General features: G+C 42.5%; 1 protein-coding gene across 1 annotated transcript in view; it reads left to right on the top strand.

Annotated features, from left to right (window-relative positions):
* POU6F2 (POU class 6 homeobox 2) overlaps nucleotides 1-21,288 on the top strand; it is an 875,167-nt gene that overhangs the window by 697,161 nt on the left and 156,718 nt on the right. Inside the window, exon 5 of the mRNA XM_078685854.1 lies at nucleotides 14,817-14,966. Coding sequence (XP_078541980.1) covers nucleotides 14,817-14,966 — 150 coding nt within the window. The remainder of the gene's footprint in view (nucleotides 1-14,816; nucleotides 14,967-21,288) is intronic.

Raw genomic sequence — 21,288 nt, 5'->3', positions numbered from 1 at the left:
TCTTGGATACTGAATAGGTATGTTGTAAGTGATATTGGTATGTCCATTGTTTTGAAAATGTTAGTTTCTATTCTAGAGTATGTGTATCAAAGGTTATAATAGGGTGACAGGAGGTCTGCCACTCTATCACAAGGATGATGTCATCAGTGATGTCAGCAGTGATGCCACTGACCATGTCATGAGTGATGTAATATGTGACGTCATCAGCAGTGATTTGCGGGCGCGTCGGTTATAGTTAGCTGAACTAACTATAACTTGGGAATTTCAATGGTTTTGTACGAGTGAAATGTCCAACTAACTGTAACGCCCCTGAAACCTATGTTTTTTTCAGTGAATTTTTAAGGTTTTTTAAATGCTAATTTCTAACTATAACGTGCCTGAAACCTATGGTTTTTTCAGTGAATTTCAAAGGTTTTTTAAATGCCAATTTGTAGCTATAACGTGCCTGAAACCTATGTTTTTTTCTGTTAATTTCAAAAGTTTTTTAAATGCTAGTTTCTAACTATGCATACAGAGGTAGGACATGTGAAAAAGGAAGAAAAACACACAGAAAGAAGAAAAGGAAATGCAGAAAGAAGCAACAGGAGCAACAGTAGTCCTCAAAGACGAAGAAAAGTGCAGGAAGAAGGAAGACGTGCAGAAAGAACAAACAGAGGAGCAGAAAGAGGCCTTGTTGTAAAATCATCCTGTACCCTCAACTTTTTCAGAAGGGTACTGGTGGTAACTGACTCTGACTAACCAGTCCTAGAGGCAGTGCTATGCTAAAAGACACTTAGAATACAGTTACAACTCCTACATACACTAGGGAACACTATGCGTTGGGGTACCCCAGTGATTACCATGGCCTCCTCTGTAACACCCTAGTACATAATAGCGCAGGGGGACTAAAACTACCTATTAAAACACGCCACAGGACGCGTTTGCACACTAGTGAAGGCAGGGGGCCTGAACTGACGTGTGCAAACACGCCCTGTGGCTGTTTTAATTTGGGGGATGAAGTCCCCTTGAATCCTGAGTGTCCCTTGGGTCCAACTAGCCCACCAGGAATCTCCAGTTAGCGCCACACAGCTGCATTGCAGAGAGGTGTAAAAAGGGGCATGGCCTGGACCACCTCTCTGCAACGCAGTGCAGTGGCACTTACTGGATGCACCTGATGTGCTAGTTAGCCCCCAGGAGCCCTCAGGATTGAAGGGAAATTATTTCCCCAACTTAAAACGTGCCACAGGGCGTGTTTGCACACGTGACCTCATGCCCAGTGCCTCCCTTCGCCACTGTGTAAACACGCCCTATGGCAGTTTTAAGTTGGGAGATTAAGTCCCCTTGAATCCTGAGGGTCCCTAGGGTAACACTAGCCCACTAGGTACCTCCAGTAAGCGCCGTTCCAGAGAGGTGTAAAAAGGGGCATGTCCTGGACCACCTCTCTGCCACGGAGTGCAGTGGCGCTTACTAGCCACCTGGTGGGCGAGTTGGCCCCCAGGGGCCCTCAGGATTGAAGGGGAATTATTTCCCCAACTTAAAACGCACCACAGGGCGTGCTTGCACACGTCACCTCAGGCCCTGATGCAGCTCCCTATGTGGACAAGCAATCGTGTTTGGTTTTTAGAAGAGAGAGCAGGATTCGCTGCTCTCTCTTCCAAAAACCAAAGCAGTTTGTTATGAGAGGGCGGGAGCCGTGAGGCTCCCGCCATGCCATAGCAAACAGCAGTGTCCCAGGGGTGGGCACCCCAGGACACTGCAGAAGCCGACCCTGGGGGGTGGTGGTCCCCAGGGCCATGACAGGACCCCAGGAGGGGGGCCACGTGGCCCCCTCCCAACATTAGCAGAACCCAGGGGGGTGGTGATCCCCAGCCTTGGGGGGTCTGTAATGGACCCCCCAAATAGCATACGTAGTGCCCTGGGGAGATGGTGGTCCCCGGGCATGTGGGGGGCTTGAGCCCCCCCCCCCCCTCCCCAGGTTAATTTTTTTTAAAAAGCGCAAGCCTCGGGGGTGGCGGTCCCTGGGGCTGCGGGGGGGCCATGAGCCCCCCACAAATATTTTCGAAAAGCCCCGGGTGTTGGCGGTCCATGGGGCTGGGGGGGCTGTGAGCCTCTGTGAATATTTTTGAAAAACCCCAGGGGTGGCGGTCCCCGGGGCTTGTGAGGGCCTTTGAGCCACCCCACCCATTTATTTTAGAAGCCCCGAGGGTTGGCGGTCTCCGGGACTGGGGGGGCTGTCAGCCACCCCGCACATATTTTTTAAATGTCCTGGGGGTGGCAGTCTCCGGGGCTAGGGGGCCCCTTTGGGCCCCCCATTACAATACAAATATTGCCCCAGGGAATTGGCCCACCCGGGGGCTAAATATTAGAGAAGCGCTAGAGCCCACGCTATGTTTTTTTTCTTTTTCGGCCGGATCCTCTACGGATTTTGCCGATTTAAAAAAAAATCCGTTCAGCAGTTCGGGCTGTAGCCGTGTCTAAAGTTTCCTATGGGAAATTGCATGGGGAAAACACGTTTTGGGACCCCACTTTTTTCTCGGCCCCTCCTTGACGAATCACCCCGGAACTTTCAAGGTAGGAGCGGAACGGGCCATAAGTTTTGAAAATTTCGCGAAAATTCGTCAATCGGCGCCAAAGTTATTGGGAATAGAATGTTGCGATTTTCCTATGGTAACTAGGTGCTAACTATACCTACCTACTGGCGACCGCCAGTAGGTAATATTTATATATATATATGTATATATTTGTTTAATCCACAATCAAAAATATAGAAAAAGTAAAAAAAAAATCAATTTTGCTTCTTTATTCCCAAACACTTTCTTAGTTTTAATGAACTGATTTTAATGTTATTTAATTTTGTAAAACAGTCCCGGACCCCATGTGTAGGTTTTGCAAGAACCAATGCTCTAGAGCATGTATTTTACGTCACACAGTTTTGCGTCACACAGTTCCAACATGTCATCCTTTCTGAAGGCGGCCAACCCAGGTTTTTCAATCAGAGGTTTAGCTGGTGTGCTAACGTGGTGTAAATAGTCTGTGATCCTGTCTTCGATTTCTAACCATGTATGGAGTTGCTATTTCTGTATCATGATGAATGAATCTCAAATAAAATGGATATGAAAGCGAAAGAATACATTTTTGTGTGTCAGGAATTCACTTTGCATGGAAAAAATGGGCCACGCAGTGTGCAATTTTTATAATTTGATTTCATAACGGGCAGAATCAGGATTTATTTTTATAGTGGCCATCTCTCCATGGGAGTCACTAAAAGTTGTCCTTAATTTTGTGGAATAAAACTGACCAAGGCAGATACCGATAGTGCATATTGTAAAGGAAAATAATCCTGTAATCTAAAATGTACAATTTACTGAGCTGCAAATCTTGGCATCAAGCAGAATTTTCCTGAAATAAATTGCAATAAGGTTTACAAAGAGAAATTTTTGTGCGGAAAATCTAGCAGGGTGCACAATTTGCACTTATATTGTAATCCTTATTTTGGCAGACACGTTTGTTTCCACCGGGTTCTGGATTATAAGAGGAGCTAGGATGAGAACACATTATTTCCTGCCGTTCCAAGATTAGACAAACTTGCACTGATCGAGGTGACAACTGAACTCAGAGTTGGCTATGAAAATTCCATAAGCACCAATCTGTGAATATATTTGTAGTTATTGATAGCCTACTAGAACCATGACAGGTGTACTTAATGTGAAACAAAGTTGATGATTAAATTAGGCAAGATTTGCGAACTAATGTTCCATACATCCTCATGCGATGATTGAGCCTTAGAAGGCATACATCTTCACCAAATAGTCAGTTTGTGCACGATGAATGGCTAGATGGAGTTTTGCAGCAGAATTTAGGCATCCCGTATAAAGTGATTGAACAAAAATCTTTAAATTCGCACTGCTTTTTTATGAAATTTTGATAAATTGACAAACCAATTGCATGTCTAAATATTTGTCTAGTATATGCCGCAGGTCAATGCTTACGTTTGAGAAAACCAGAGTACCCTTCCCTTTGCCTGTGTTAGCGGGGACTCTCTATTTCTTGTTTGGGGTGACAGGGAGATAAATGAAGGGATTTGTAAGGTGCTCGGTTACTACACAAGTGTCCAAGTGCTAAGGTGATATAACAGATGGGTTTAAATTGTTTGCGGAACAACTTTTTATCCATATGCATTAAAGGCAGAGGAAGAGTTCGTCCCAATGTTTAGCAGGCAGAGCTGAGCAAGCGGAACCACCCCACCACTTCTTTCATTTGGTGAAGGGGTTGGTCAGCAGTAAGGCTGACAGTGAGCACAAGGATCTTTTATATGGTCTCCCTTTCAAGTAAATATTTGGGACATGTCTTGTAGGAAGATGAATGTGCCATCCTCGGGGCTTTAAAAATGACCCTTTTCTTTACTGGTAGCCAGTTCAACTGTTTACGGTACCGGGCCCTTCCCACTGCCCTGTGCCCTAAAACCTATCCCCCTACCCTAAAAGCTACTCCGGGCTCATCTCCTTGCCCTGAGCCCTAAAACCAGCCTCCAGCTCTAAAAACTATCCCGAACCCCACCCGCCCTGAGCCCTAAAACCCAGCCTCAGCCCTACTTAGAAAGCTGTGTCCCGGTCCTTCCTGTCCCGATCTTTCCTGTTCCTCTCCCCGCCCATCCACTCTGCAATTAGAGCGCTGACTGCCGAAACCACGCAATGCATGGTTAAGGCATATGTGTGGTTAAGGCAAGTGTTGTTTCCTTTGCACTGTAAAGACAGGCGTGGTTTAGCCCGTGTTGTTAATGTCGTTTCTCCATTGGCATAATCCAGCCTAGATAGGATTACTGTCTGTACCACTGTTTTCTGGGCTTCGCAAAGACAGAAATTTAAGGAATTTCCTTAGCATTCTTAGTATCCACAATGCGGCTTTAACCACTGCTGAGAGCTGTGGTTTAAGGGATAAATGTGTATAGACAACAACCCCTAAGTTCCTGCCACCTCAGCAGGGGAGAAATGAACAGTAGAGCTGGCTAGCCAGGCCCCTGACCATACGGGTAGGTGGTCGACAGGCTCGACACTAAGACCTCCGTTTTTTCAGGGAGCCATTGTAAGGAGTTGGTTTTGAGCCATCCCTTCACTGCTACCATGCAGGCCACAAATTTAGTTTAGGCCTCCGACTCATTGCTATTGTAGGTCACTATAAGTTCAGTATCATATGCATAGGAGACCATCTGGATGCCAAAGGATTTGATAAGGTATGCCAAAGGTGTCATATATACATTAAAACATGTGGGCTCTGAAGTGAGCCCTGGGGCACGCCATACTTGATGGTTTTAGCTTCCAAGAAATGGCTTAAGCCATATTGTCTGTTTCATGTGCTCTAGAAAGGAACCCAGCCAAGCCAGAGCCTTCCCCTCCACTTCAATATGGGCAAGACTTTGAAGCAGGATCTCATGTGAGATTGTGTCAAATGCCGCTGAGAGTTCTAACAAAATTAATACGCCATTGTGGCCAGTGGCCAGCGTAAGTTTGAAGGAGTCTATATTCTCCATGAGTTCAGTCTCCATGCTGTGTGGGGCCGTGGTGCCTGATTGTGACGGGTGGAGGAGTTCGAAGGTTTACAAGAATAACGTTAGCTGGGTGCTGACAACTTTTTTGAGAATCTTGGAGACCCCAGGTAGCAAGGAGATGGGTCTATTATTCAACAGTGTTTTAGGATCTGCAGTAGGTTTTATTAATAGGGGAATGACATTTGCCCTTTTCTACGAGGGGAGTACTATCCCTGAATGCAAGGAGGTAGTAAAGAGCTCCTGGTAAATAGAGCATGCATAGGCTATCCCCTATCATCCTCATGACCTGGGGAGGGGGTACAAGAAGAAGCCGAATTACTTTTGGCGAAAACAGTTTCCAAGTCATCGATTAACAGGTAAATTGCAGCTGTTAATCCTGAGCCATATGCATTAGTTGACCTGCATCACTCTTTGGAAAATTATTTTTCATTTTAGCGAGGTTGTCCTCGATTTTAAAAATGTTATCTTCTTAGAATGAGCTGAGCTGAGTATATAGGGAGGTACTTGTTTCAAGGGAGGGATGCAGTACATCTAGGGTCTGTAGAACCCGATACAGTTTTAAAAAATTCTTTTGTGTTATTGTTTGCTTTTCCAGGTATGTTAAAGTAAAAAGTGAGATGTGCAAGTTTCAGATTAGTTGGATATGTGCACCGGCTTTTGTTGGTTTCCTCATATTGTTTTCTCCGTACGCCTTCCAAATTTTTACAGTGATTTCTTTCTTCCGCTATTTACCTAAATTAGAGGGTGGATGCTTTGTGCCTAAGGGTCCTTTCATTGACTGCAGGGCAGCTGTAGAGGAAGCCTCCGCGAGACAGTCATGCACTCTGATATCATCTAACACTATTTCACCAATCAGTGTAGATTTGGTGGCAGCTAGTGTATCCTTTAATAAGGATATGTCCACCGTATTCCAGGGGCGATTCTTCTAGAGAGGTCCCATTCTCCCTAGCCTCTTCGGAGGGGACCATGGCCAGAAAAAGGTAGTATGAAATGATCTGACCAAAGACATGCTTTTAGCCTGACGAGATCTAGTGAAGTGTTAGAGAATATGTCATCTATAATGTGACCTGCTTTATAAGCAGGGCCCATTAGGGTCATCAAAAGATCGGCGTCCGCAAGCGAGTTGGACAGTTTTGATACTAGGCTGTCCGATGGGTTGTGCAACTGAATGGTGAAGTCTCCCAGGACCATGAAACTCACATATTTAATAATGTTGTGACCTGATGCTAGGGAAATTGAGCTAATGAAGTCTCCCGCATGATGTGGGTGTGGTATAAAAGGACTCCCGTGAAGGAACACTGGGCAGAGGGTGAGATAACAAACCCCAAAGCCTCAACCTTGAATGTAGTGCATTTTAATGAATTCCGAAGGGCTAAGGCAACCTCTCTACCTCTCCTACCCTTTCGGTCTAGATGTATGCAGGCATATTGTTGGGGGAGAGTCAGCTGCATATCAGGGCAATCACGCCACCCCCAGAACGATGCTGATTATCTCCTAATGGCCGAATGCCTAGCGTGTCCGCGCTGCAGCTATGCTTTTATGCAAATAATTACTGTGGTCATCTGAAACACGAAAGGGCTGCCTCAAGCCAGAGTGCCTTCTCTTTCTTTAAAACAAAAACTGTGATTAATAAAGCTCTTTGAGATTCTTTTAAACAAGCAGTGACTTTTTTAAAACAAAATTGACGTGTAACATGGTGATATGCAGAGGAGGGTGGGTCCTCACATAACTTATTGCATTTTAGCACATTTCGTTCTTGGGAATGTGGCAAAACAAAAAGGTTTTTTCAACAACGCTCAAGAGCTTAGGTCCTGTTTGCTTGCCATATTTATGTTTAACCTGCGAGGCGATGGGATATCTTAGCCCTTGTATGACATCATTACCCCTGCACGTGTATCCTTTTGGTTTTTCCAGAACCCATCTGCATTCTTGCTGATTGAAGCCCTGCAGGGATAAGTTACCATCCACTAGCATCACCTCTGAGGAGACACTAGTGCTGAGTGCCACTCCCGTGCCACTCTACCTCCAAAAATGTGTTTGCAAGGCGACAAACAAAAACAACTGGAGGAGTTGGTGTTCAGGTGATATCTCCTCCTTTGTTGTCTCATAGGCAAAAACGCATTTGTAATGCAATAGGTTTTGCATTTACGGGAGTTTAAGCTATTTGCAGTGAAAATGACAATGCCTTTTATTTATCTGTTTTGATAAATAACACGAAAATAAAAGGCATTATCATTTACAATGTCGATAGTTCAAACTCTTGTAAATGCGTGATCTATTTTATTTCAAAGAAGCGTCCGTCATTGTCCCGGGCTGCTTGGAAAGTGAAAGCGCGCATGGCGCACTGAATGTTGCAGAAAAGCACGTTTTGACTGCAGTAGGAGAAACTCATTAAAGAAAATAGTGCTTACAGACTAAATAGGATATACCGTGTAACAATAGAAGTAAAAGGGCCAGTCCTCATGGGATGTTACAAATTAAGACAAGGCGGTAGTAAGGAGGTACTAACAAGCCTAATAACGAATCAGAAGCCTGCAATTACAAAGGACAATGACACAAGCCAATGAAAAATATAGGCAGTAAGTGGGCGGAGCTTCAAGTCCATACTCGAATACAGCATGTCTCGCAGAGCAGCGCATGTGCTGCCTAGGCGCTACCTAAAAAGGGAGACGTAAAGAGGGAGGAAGTTATGGAAACATAAGTGGTTTGCAGAGCGATACTATGATTCGTCAAAAGGATGGATATGTCAAAAGTAAAGAAGAGGGTGAGTAGGGTTAACTATTAGGAGGAGACTCTAATAACTGTAAATTAATAGAAATGATATGAAACACAAAAGAACTGATGGAGTGGCGATAAAGCACCTGCCATCATACCTGTGACTACACATGTAAGAGACAAGAGAGTATCATGGAGAATATTTCTTAGCATAACTTAGTAGGTTGGTGTGTTCAAGGCAAAAATAATTTTGTAACCCAAAGATCACAGGTTGAAGTCATCAATCTTGGGGTCATCTACTAAAAAGGAAAAGATTTGTAAAACACACAATATAGTTGTATTACTCTGGCACTAATAAAAAGGGGACTGGGAAAGGATGAGGCATTGACCACACTCAGTACATAGTGATCCCCTGCATGGCATAGGTGGCTTTTACCCATCCCCATGTCACATAGTTCCGTGTCCCATGTACAACTGATCCGCCGTTGGAGCTGCACTTTGGGGGTTGCGATCAATAGTCTGCCTCAATCTGCCTGCTTCCACTTTTATTTTATGGGGATCTGCAGGAGTCTTAAAGTACATTGGGTGTGGTGTTAATTTTTTGTCACTATTGCTACTAACCTTAATAAACATTCCTGTGGAGAGGTCTCTTCAATTAAATTTCACTTTTGCTTCCATCTGGCCGTTCTAGTCCAGACATGGCGACAGACCTCGTTGCTGCCTGGGATCTGTGATGGCCCTTCTCCATTTGAGTGCACTGCTCATTTAGTGGTATCCATGGGATGCGAGGTACCTGATCCAGGGATTGAGATGTAGCTTGCAGTGATGTACATACAACTGGTGCCTATCCATATTGGCACCCATAAACAAGAAAATGGTAGACAGGAATGTGATTATCAGTGGATGAGAATAATTCAAGGATTACATTCACACTTTTTGTGGTAAGTGTTGCTTCATGGCTCAGGCATGACAATGGCCTGTCTCTTGAAACATATGGGTTATCCAGTTACACCTGGTTTGCTAAAACTGTGGCTCCCATTTCGGCTTTCTTTCCAGTGCCATTATATGGCTTTGAATTCACCTGACTCTAAAGGTTCTCCTAGGCTTGGTTTTAATTTTCCTGATGCTGAATACTTACTCTCTTGCTGCTAAGTTGGTTTTGGTTGGCCAGGTTTCCTACCATCGTTGGTCTTTAGTGCACACATGCACTTGAGTTCTGGAGTATTTTTCTATGCCAGAAGAATTCTCTCTTGGCCTGCTTGCTCGAGTTAGTTTCAATTTGTGTTGGCTACCTCCCTGCCATTCTATTTTGCGTTGTTCTTTGGTGGCCCGTCTGGGCTTCTCATTTGCACTTGCACCCTTGTGTGGGTTCATTTCTTCTGGCTGCTGTCCTTGATGGATCTGTTTGTGTCATTGGTGCTCTGCCTCAGTGCTCCACTTTAATGGGGCACAATCTGTAGTTGCGGTTTTGACTTTATACATCTCTGGTTTGTTCAGTTGCTTTTATGGGCATGCTATTTCGGGCCCAGCTCCTCTAACTACTCTCTGGCTTTTGCATGGTGGAAATTTATCTTTTTGGTACATCCTAAAAGAGTAAAGACTGTGACAAGGAACATGGATAAGGTGAGATTGCAAAGATTGCTTACTGGTAATCTTTCTTATTCCAAGTAAAGGTCTTTGTTGTCACTGTTATATGACACATCAACTTGTTCATCTCAGTGTCGCCCCTCTGCCATATTATTGGTAATGGGGGTCTCTAGTTGGCAGTGCACCCTGTCCAAACAGGGACCCTTCCTTCTAGTCAGGGTAAGGGAGTTACACATCCAAGATAATTCCTGCTCACCTCCTTGGTAGCTTGGCACGAGCAGTCAGGCTTATCTCAGAGGCAATGTGTAAAGCATCTGCACAAAACACATACAGTAACACAGTGAAAATACTACTCCTGGAGACCACGCCAGGTTAGAAAACCTGACACTTATTTATCTAAACCATACAGGACGAAAACAACAAAAATCCAACAACAATACGAAATCAAGATATCACTTTTTAAAGGTTTAAGCAATTCTGTCCATAGAACTTTATGGATGCAGTGATTTTAGCACAAAGCACCTTTGATGCTTCAAAATCCAAGACAAAAAGCAGCTGCAAAGGCGAGAAGCATCGTAAAACACAGTTGATTCTGGAGTCCCAGGGGAATGGAGGAATCAGTTCTGCTGCACGCGGGAGAAGTGTTGTGTCGATTCCTTACTGAGATGAGCAGAGATTTGACAAAATAGGAAAGCGGGTCGTTTCTGCGGAGCGATGCGCTGGAAACTTGGCACCCAGGTGTGATGCATGGAAAATCTGGATGCACTGGGGTTGATGCTCCTAGCCGCTGCCAGGCACTGCATTGATCCTTCAGCCGCAACACAGTGATGCAATGGTTTTTCAGACACGCAGCTGGGCCTCCGTCAGAGTTGGTATTATAAACAGTTGGTTCATTTGGGTGCAACGTATTTCTTTTGCTATCTCGTAAACATATGTAGCATTCAAACAACTCTTTACTTAAAAGTGTTTCCAGCAAAAACTATTCCGAGACAGAATCCAAACATCTATGTATTCATGTAACGTTTTATAAATTGTAATCATTCATAAATGCTTCGAATGTATATCATATACAAAAAGGCTGAAAAGTGAACAATAAGTGCAATTCGTGACTTTTAGTGCTCTGTGCTCTCGGCGCATATAATAGGTCCACTATATTATTATTATTATAATATAGTGGACCTATTATATGAAAATCCTGTATTTTATACTGACAATTGCAGTGTACAGTCGGATAGTAGAAATAGTATAGGCCATGATAAATCCTTTTAGTGTCCCCCTTGTAAATAATGTTTGTATATTTTGTTAGTCACACTTGCGCCGAGAGCACAGAGCACTAAAAGTCATGAATTGCACTTATTGTTCACTTTTCAGCCTTTTTGTATATGATATACATTCGAAGCATTTATGAATGATTATAATTTATAAAACGTTACATGAATACATAGATGGTTTGGATTCTGTTTCTTAGAATAGTTTTTGCTGGAAACACTTTTAAGTAAAGAGTTGTTTGAATGCTACATATGTTTATGAGATAGCAAAAGAAATACGTTGCACCCAAATGAACCAACTGTTTATAATATTAATTTACTGCCCAGGTTCATAGGGGTACTGGGTTAACCCCGTTGGATACTGAATCCGTCAGAGTTGGAGCAGGTATCTCGACCGTCGGAGACAAGATGCTCAGGACTCGGACTGCGGTGAAAATAAAGCCACTCGAACTGGCGTGGTGTCAATTTGCGGAGATTTACACTGAGGTCATATGCACTTCAGCACGGATTAGAAGTGCCTGGAGTCCCAAAACCAACAAAAACAGGTCAGAAGAAATAGGAGGAAGAAGGAAAAAGTTTTGGGGATGACTGTGCATAAAGGGCCAAGTCCAGCACATATATTGTCTCGCTTGTACAAAAGGGGGAGTGGCCTGGTGCCCTTCAAGAGCCCTAGGTGGTGGAGCTTAGTTTAAAAACATGTGTTTGATATACTAAGTGAATAATGTATTTTTCATGGAATGCTGCCTCTCTTGAGGGTGGAACTAATCTTCAAACAGTTCAGAAACAAGGATGATCTGTACTTGTGAATGGAGCTGTGCTTCACCAAATGGAGAGCTCAGGAATGCGTCATATTACTAAAATATAGCTCCTTCTTGCTCTCTCTGCGCTGGCACCCTTGTGGCTGCTCCTTGTCAATGCAGGTACCCTTGCACCATGGTGCAAGAGTGCCTGTCTTACAGCCAGGATTGTTTTTATGCCAGAAGGGACACCTTCCTGCACAAAAACAAACCCCAGAGGCATTTTACGCTTTCTACATGTGCTGCAGAATTTCCAAGGACACTAAAAATAAAGGGATACTAGAGTAACCCCGGTTTATTTTAATTTTATTTATTTATTGAGTTTTATATAGCGCTGGCTAGACCCATAGGTATCAGAGCGCTTTACATGAGGATCAGTGAATTACAGGTTACAAGTTACACTTGTTACAAAACATAATCAAACATAGGATTGTGTTAAGGTAAATTTGTCAGAGTAGGGGGAGGAAGGAGATAAAACAGGGAGACTGGGAGAAACTGTGTCCAATGTCCGGCTGGGTAGGTGATGGCCAAGGGAAAGAACCAGGGCCAATCTCCTCTATAGCTGTCTGGCAGATCCACCGGGGTTATTTTTATTCTCGCAACTACCCTAAGGAAAGAAATATCAAAGGGCTGAGGTTGAGCTTCATCCTGGTTTCTAGGCTACCAGGAGGAAGCCTGATGTTGAAGCATGCCCTGAGGCACCACCAAGCATATTACAACTTTCCTCACCACCAGCGGTGTCATGAAGGTTCTTCCTCCATGTAACTACTAGTGGTGAGGAAAGAAAGGATAGGGCTCCCTTCCTTGCCCATGTGCACGGGGGCATGCAGGGAGACACATGTTGTGCCCCATGTAGATTTGCACCCCCAATTCCTGCACTGGAAGGAATGCACAACATAGCATATTCCTTCCTGATGAGCCTTTAAACAGCCCCGTCATGGGGCCGCCAAGCTGCCTGCCTACCAGACCACAAAATTACTTATAATCTAGCGGGGTGGGGTAGGGCGGTGGCATGCCACCCGCTCCAGGACTGCCGAAACTCGTAATCAGGCCCTCAGTCATCACTGCGATGTATGCAGTCATGTAAAATTGAAATTGGTTCATGAACACTTAGAACTCTGTCAGCGTTAAGGTTGAACCTCATATGAATCTCCACTCTAATACAACAGACATTTAGTACTATTGCTGACTGTACAAGGTATTTAGTAGCTTGTAATTGGCCATTTTATAGTAATCCAAACAAAATTAAATGCAATTATCAGCAGTTAGGCAATAGTAAGCTACTAGGCTATTACAAATCACAGCTCTTCACATGGCAATAATTCAGGTTTAGGAAAACGTCCACTTACATAGCAGTACAATATGAAGTAAGAACCTAATGGAGGTTGGACTGTTAGTGAGAGATGTGTGATTTTACTATGAATAGATCTTCTGTAGGATAAAGAGTTTTTTTGATCACCTGAATTGGCATTCAACCTTTGCGTAATGTGTGATGGCAGTTAGTATCTACCTATCCTTTTACATTTCTGTGGGTAGGTGCAGTATAAGTTGTTCAGGAGAGTTTTACAAAATGATATATGGGCATTCTTGGAATAATACTCATTGGGTGCCCATGTACGTGAGACACCGATGTGTATGATGTTACCCCCATGTCTACGTCCCAGTTTGCTGGCTGCTAAACTTGCTAATTTCTATGCCTGAAAAATTTGCCAGAACTGGTAGACCACTTTTCCTTTGTGGCCAACGACCCACATCCCTTTTAGCCTAACACCCTAATATTACCAGAGATTATAAATTGCCTGCTATTTATAGTTCTTTTTAAGAATTTGTAATGCGTTTTATGGTGAGACTTGCTGAATGAAAAGCTGTAACAGTGTTGTATAGAATGAAATGTGGCTTTGCCATTTTTAAAGTTTGATGTCTTAGTGGAACAATTCTAAAAATGCACTAGATTTGTTTTAGAAAATTGATTTAATTAAACGTTTTGCTATGATTCGTTGCTTTTGAATGTTAGTAACACATTTCTAATACATTTTTAACGATTTTTAAAAAGAGATTTTCTGGAAAATAAATATCTTTTGTAGAGTTTAATTGTTAGTTTAAGATTTAAAAATATATTACGATATTTCGAAAAGGCGATATCAGTTCATATGGTTGGAATTATTTAGGAATTGTCTATTGGTGTTTATAACATGTAACATCTTATATTTTTTAAGATTTGAATTGTTAGCTAAATAGGTTTCTAGGTAAAACTTAAAAGTTAAAACAGTTGTTTCAGAGTTGCATCGTTAAAATGGTAATTGCTAATGTTCTTAAAAACAATTTACCATTTCAAACATTATTTTTTATTAATGAACCTTAAAAAAGGATAAATGTCAAACTTGTAGGGGGCAGCGCTTATTTTAGAATTTTTTTTAAATGGGCTTGGTTTGTAGAATATTTTGTTGCAAGTGTTCGAACTGAATCTCACCACCCATTTTCATTTTACAACACACTATTCAGGCCTGTATCAATCTTTTCATCTTCGAGGCAATAAACATGGCATCTTCTTGTCTCACAATGCTTTTCTCCATATGTCCGTGTGTTGTGATATTGGCAGGAAGGAGGAAATCATCTAGGGAAAGCTATAATCTAACTATTTTAAATGGGGGTCTATGACTGAAAAAATGGTCACTAAACTTACAAAGGCGCATATCGGAATAAGTGCCCTTTTGCATTAATAGAAATAAGTCCTGCCATTTGTTTTTAGTTTTTTTTAGATATTGTATTCGAAATAAGTCACACTGAGTACTCAGAGGCATGAAAGTAAATATTCTATAAGCCTTTCTAGTTTAGTAACTCATTCTCTGTGCCTTAGTTAGGATGCAATTATTTTTAATTATGCATCAATAATTTGTCTACATCCTCATGTTTCTTTCATTTCAGATGGTCAACAATCCCCTAGCAAGTCAGGCGGCAGCAGCGGCAGCAGCAGCAGCCGCTATGGGCTCCATAGCAAGCTCCCAAGCCTTTGGCAATGCACTCTCCAGTCTGCAAGGGGTGACAGGTCAACTAGTGACTAATGCACAAGGACAGGTGAGTGTGAATGAATTAAAACAACAATATATTAATTTCTCTGAATGAATATTGTAACAGAAAATAATTATCACAAGTGCAATATTATTATAAGGAATGAGGAAATACCTGTATGCAACCAATAAACTATTATTCCCACCACAAAATGTTCTAACTGTATGTGTACATCTCTAATTGGAAACGACTAGAGCGGTAAATTTGTATGAAGCAACCATATTTCTGCCCATCTCATCTTTTCAGCTCTAACTAAGTGAATGGATCCGATGAAAGAAAAGGTATGAAATCTATCCTAATTGGATTAACCTCCAGTGTGAAGCAAAAGTTTTGTCATCACGCCAATCCTTATTTTGTGCCGGTGGTTGCAGGTGGTGGGCAGAAAGGGGAGGAAGAGAAAGATAATACTATGGGAGCAAAGGGTGAAAGCAGGGATGGAAAAGAATCTGCAAATGTGAGATAAAGAGACAAGATGTGTAGTCGAGGAAAGAGGCATGAGGTGGAACCAAGACTTGGCAGCTTTCGTATTCAGCAACCCTGGCATTCAGCAATACCCCTGCACTTTTTATTTTTTGGTTTTGCCTACAAGATCGCACATGCAATGTCTGTTATGAGACATAGTGTCAGCTTACAGTGGGCTTAGAGTCCAACCACTTTTACTGCTCGATAATTTAATTGACACTAATTTTTTTGGGGGGAGTTTTATATAGCGCAAACTAGACCTGAGAAATCGCAGGTATCAGAGCGCTTTACATGACCACCAATTTCGTTACAGAGGGACACATTCATTTTTGTTAGGCACGGAGAGATTAAGTGATTTGCTCTGAATCACAGGATGTTGAGCATCGCTGCCGAGACTCAAACCCGGTCCCCCAGTTCAGAGTGCTACCGCTCTAGCCACAAGGCTACATATATCTCTCCTTCTTTGCCTGCTTTTTATTCTCAAGCTTGTGTGGGCTTTACTTCCTCTTCTTCTATGTGTCCCTCCGCTGATCATCGACGCATTACTTGTATCCTTACACTCATTGCATTCCAAGCACTAAATTTTTTCAGCCACATTAAAAAAAGCTTTTACACATTTTCTTTTTAGTTACTAAACCATATCAGATTGATAACAAAAAAAATCATGTTGTAGGTGTACACTTGTGTGCCATCCATGTTAAGAACTTTTATTCTTTAGACATGCTGCACAGTATTAGGGTTGCCATTAGCAAAGTCAATAAGTCCCAAAGGTGAGACTATTTTGTGTTACCAATGCTTGTTTACAAAGGTACTAGTGTTTCCGTTTCCTCTGTGGTAGTCTAAAAATTGGTGCCCCTAAGTATATATGTGCTTGTGAGTACACTGCAACCTAAAACACTCCAGCATTGCAACGTTTCATTACTAGTGAACAGGTTTCTTAATCAGATTATTGAAACAGTAATCTCTAATTCTGAGAGTGCATACAATTTTATTTCACCCACTAAAAGCTCCCATTTGTACACCGAGCTGGTTGTTGATTGAATAGCAAACTCAAATTTCATGCCCTCTAAAGAGAATTAAGATTTGAGAACAGAAGAATGTAACATAAGTGGGATACAGTAATCTTAATACAAATCCTTGTAATTATTTTCTTATTGCATCAGAATGTGCATGCACCTAGTTGCTTACAGTTATTTATTACAGGCAATTAGTGGAATTAGAGTGTAGCTGTCCTTCCCAATGGTTACTTTCATAGCATAGAATAACATACCATTAGAACCAGGCGCGCCTTCGAGACGAGAGCTATCAGCTTTGTCAATGTTTAGCCATGTTGTACAGAAGTGTGGCTGCTATGCTGCATAACTTTAAATGCTTTGGCAAAGCCAATAGGTCTCTTCTAAGATAGATATTGACATTGGCAATGTTTTAGCCATCTTGCACAGAAGCGTGGCTGCTGTACAGCATGGCTGAAAGTTAACAACAAAAACAAAAAGAACTATGATGCTGGGCAGCGCTGGCCATGTCCTAGCCTTTTGTTCCATTGGTACTTAGTGTATTGACTTCGAAAGAATGAAATGCTGTGCTCGCTAGAATTTAAACCTTTACACTTATTGTCGGTTTACCCACAGATCGTCGTAGCTGCTGTCATTGAGCTTTCATATATAAAAGGGACTCTCTGGGACAGCTGAGAGATAGAAGAAATTTGAATGATTTCTGGAAAGCTGGTTTTCCATTGAATTATCCTTCTATTTTTTATACTCCTAATAAAAGACATGTATTAGAAATAGTCTCACAATATCTTTCCTCCATACGCACCATAATGCAAAACTCTTTTTGTATTATGATTTGGATCATAATGCATGGCACATATTACTCAAGCAGTAACAGTGGTGCTGAAAGGCTTGTATTTTGTGCCAATGAAATGCTTCTGCAATAGGATAAATATATTTGTAAAATGGCTGATCAGTTCTATCATGTTCTTGTATCCTGCAAACTGTTTTATAAGTGTAAAACAAATAATAATTACAATAAATATATTTATTGAACATAATACTAAAAGTCAATGTGGTACAGCCGACAATGACACACAACGTACAGAGTTTGATATTGAAAAAAAAACATTTGGGGCAAATTGTTTTCTCTTTGATCACATTTTAGCTATTTTCATCAAGGACAGCGTGTAGGATTCTGGAAACCTGTCCTTCGTCTGTTCAGCATGGGGGGCGCGCGAACAGGCGTCCTCAATTCTTCTGCCCCATCCTTTCTGGGACCCAGAAAAATGCTGACCTTGTCATATTTACAGGGTGGGGGCAGAATTGTTCCATCTCAACACTGAGGGCTGAACGATGAAGCTTGTCAGAGTGGAGCCCTATCTAATGAATCATCTTATCGCAGGTGCACACCACACATATTAAAGGAGGATTGTCTGAGCAGCCTGCCCTCTACAGTAACCTTTCAATGTCTACTTTAACCCTTGTTTCAATCCCTTTTCATCAGAGGATCACTGCATTCAGAGAGCCTTAAGTGGAGGCCTCGCTAAAGCCTGATATGATTGCTGCAACAGTCGAGCATTATGGGGGAAGAAAAATAGGCTATAATGCGTGTAATTGGCAGTCATATTATTTGGGTCCTTGTTTGGGAAAGGCACGCTTAAGGAGCTTTACCTCTGGAAGGGAATGCTTCTCCTCACAGTGGGCCCTGGCATGTGGCATGGGATTCCTGTCAGGGCTTCAGTAAAGGCACCATAAATAGCTTTTAACGCTGCTTGAAAGGCTTATTTGTTCTTGCCATCATCTAGGCAGTCATTAATAAAATATTAACTGTTCTTGTAATATTTTTTCACCTAAAATGTGTGCACAGAGTACCGAAAATAATGGTGCGCCATATCACAGCAAATGCACGCTTCCCCACCTGCACGGTAAACAGAGCTTCAGTAAAACGCGGAACAGCTGTTTAAAGCTGCTGATCCACCTTCCACTGAAGGCAGTAACATGGCCCCTGTTTCAATGGGGCAGGGATCCCCTGCAGTCAGGTGCACTGAGTGACTGCAACCACCTCCAAAAGTGTGCCATGTACCCTCATGTCCTACTCACAATGAGTACTTTGATTGGGGGGGGTGGAAAGGCAGGGGCAGAAACCCTTGCTGTCTCCCACTTCAATATGGTGCATAGTCAGTGCACTTTCTGACGGTCTTTCTTACCTGAGCACCTGCAGCTGTAATATGGCACGGGTGCAAAGGATTCTCTCTTTGCATGGGGTGATACCCCCATGCAAACAAGGACACAAACATCTTGGGATCATGCAGATTTTGGACCGTCATGATCTATACTACACAGGGGGCCACACGAGCGTCCGCAATACGCAAGCTCAAATGCCCCTTGCTCACCTAGTGTACTGTGTATAATGTGGCCCTATGTGCCCACCCCTTGAATTAAATGTACTCACACTTAATATTAATATTACAACATTTCGGGTTAGTATTACATCAGTTAAAACATTTATGGGTTTACGGTAAACTTTTGTGACTTCCCTTCCCTCCTAATTCCAGTCATTTGCACATGAGGCCTAAATAGGAGTACATTTCATTATGAACATCATCTTCTGGTTAAGAAAGAGGGAACGGCACCCTCTTTTTTGTTTAATGTGTAATTATTATTTCCATCTGTTTCATTTATTTTAAGTTGTATTTCTTTTGCATGGATATAGTGGGTCAGCACAGTTTGTTTTGTTGTCATATCATCAGCATTAAAAGGCCAGATTAATTTTCCAATTCCCTGGGCTTGGGTGATTCCCATTAACTTTCCTTAAGGTTCTGCTAAGTATCATTTATATACAAATTAAATAAATCCATGGTTTATGGACTGCGTTGCTCCACTCCACTAATAGAACTGAGAGATGGACTTTGTTAGTCCACTATGTCTGCTCTTATCTGTGTGGTTCAATTCAACAGTCCAGAAATTCTTGTTGTCCTGAATTTGTGGGTCTATACTGGGCCAGAGGAGGTACCAGTCCATTGCCAGGAAGGAACCAACGCATCACCTCCCCTGGCAGCAGTAAGGACAGTCCTCAATTTGAGCCGGAGCTTTCCGGTGCTCTGCACCGGCACCTTATTGTCAGTACCATGACTATGACCGTCTGCCACATGGTGGCGCTATCCTGCTCATTTTGGTATGAACACAACAACAGCAGTTTATTTGTTAAATTTACATTAACATCTTCTGGCTTTGGGGCAGGGAATAGTTTGACTTGTCACACTTGTAGGAGTGTGAAGGTTAGTAGCTAAGTATGTACTGTCATTGGCGCCACTGGCATGGGTTATGTGAGGTGCAAGCTGCAGTGGCTTCTCGAGGTGAGCCCCGGCACTTATCTTTTTACAAATTAAGCACGGAGTAAGGATCCAACACATCACCTCCCCTGAAAGAAAAGAACCATCACATCACCTCTCCTGGGAATAAGGAACCAATGCATCCCTATGCTTTTTCCTGTGCCTTGCATCATCTTTGAGTTTTAACGCATTCAAGGTGCTTTGTGCTCAAAGTGATGCATCCATATATTCCTATGGACTACATTTGCTTAACCTTTGAAAAGTGATATCTTTACTTGTGTATGTTGGATTTTCATCATTTTTATCCTATTTTATTCAGATAAATATTGGCTATTTTTTTAAACTGGTGTGAACTCATTTTGTAGTGATTCACTGTGTTGCTTAGAGTGTATGTATGATTGCTTTACACATTGCCTCAGAGATAAGCCTGACTACTCATGCCAAGCTACCAAAGGGGTGAACAGGGGTCATCTTAGCTGTGTGACTCCCTTACCCTGATTAGAGTGAGGGTCCCTACTTGGACAGGGTGCACACCACTGCTGTTAGACTTGGCATCTTTGGTGTGATATCCCCTGACTTTTTGCCGCTACCTCCTATATTTTTGATGCTGTGCTGGATTTCGTTTTTGCTTGCTTAGATGCTTTGGGCACTTTGCCACTGCTGATCAGTTTCAAAGTGCACATGCTCCCTGTGTAAATAGTTATTACAATTGGTTCTCCCTGGTTGGGATGTATGATTTACTGGTAAGTCCCTAGTAAAATTAACTGAGTGTGCCAGGACCTGTAAATCAAATGTTAATAGGGGGCCTGCAGCACTGATTGTGTCACTTACATGAGTGAGGTTCTGTGAATTCTGAACCAGTTCCATAAAGGTCATGGTTTCGTTATGAATTTGATATTAGCGAACCATAACTAGCTAGTGCGGCAAGTATGAGTGTTTTCGTCATGTTAGACTGATGGATTCACTACGTATTTAGGGATTTCGTTCTGAACCCTTGGGTTCCATTTTGTGTATGGCAGCCATTTTGTTGTTGCCCTCACATAGGCCAATGACTGTGGCTGAACAAGTCTTTTGAGTACATGTACACCTTAGCTCCAGTTCGTGCTGACTCCTGTTTGACCTGAGTGAACTGACCCTGTTGCCTGAAGCCGACCTTGTTAAACCAGTTCCTGCCCTTTAGCTGATCAAGATTAAGGATCGGAGCACAGGACATCGTAAAGTTGTATTGCACACAAATATGCCATATCCTACTCTCACCTGTTTCTGCTCCTTTCTTTATGGTCTATTTATGATTGGGTTGTGGCCTTTTTTATTATGGGTTCGTTCTACCTGTCTAAAGAAGAATGTTGGGTTTGACCGATGATCGATCATGGGCTGGGCAACTGAAAAGTGGGTTTTACTGTCATGCGATACCTTTGGTGTGGATACATGTGATTGGACAGTTTGTAAATGTTAGGTATTTGTCTGGAATGTGATTTTTGGCATAAAAAGGGACGACTTGCTGTGCAAAATTGAGCAGTCTCCTGAGAACTCATACCGTGA

Source organism: Lissotriton helveticus, chromosome 4_1 (assembly GCF_964261635.1).
Source record: "Lissotriton helveticus chromosome 4_1, aLisHel1.1, whole genome shotgun sequence".
NCBI lineage: Eukaryota > Metazoa > Chordata > Amphibia > Caudata > Salamandridae > Lissotriton > Lissotriton helveticus.
The sequence above is the reverse complement of the archived record's forward strand: the minus strand, read 5'-3'. Positions and strand labels throughout refer to the sequence as shown.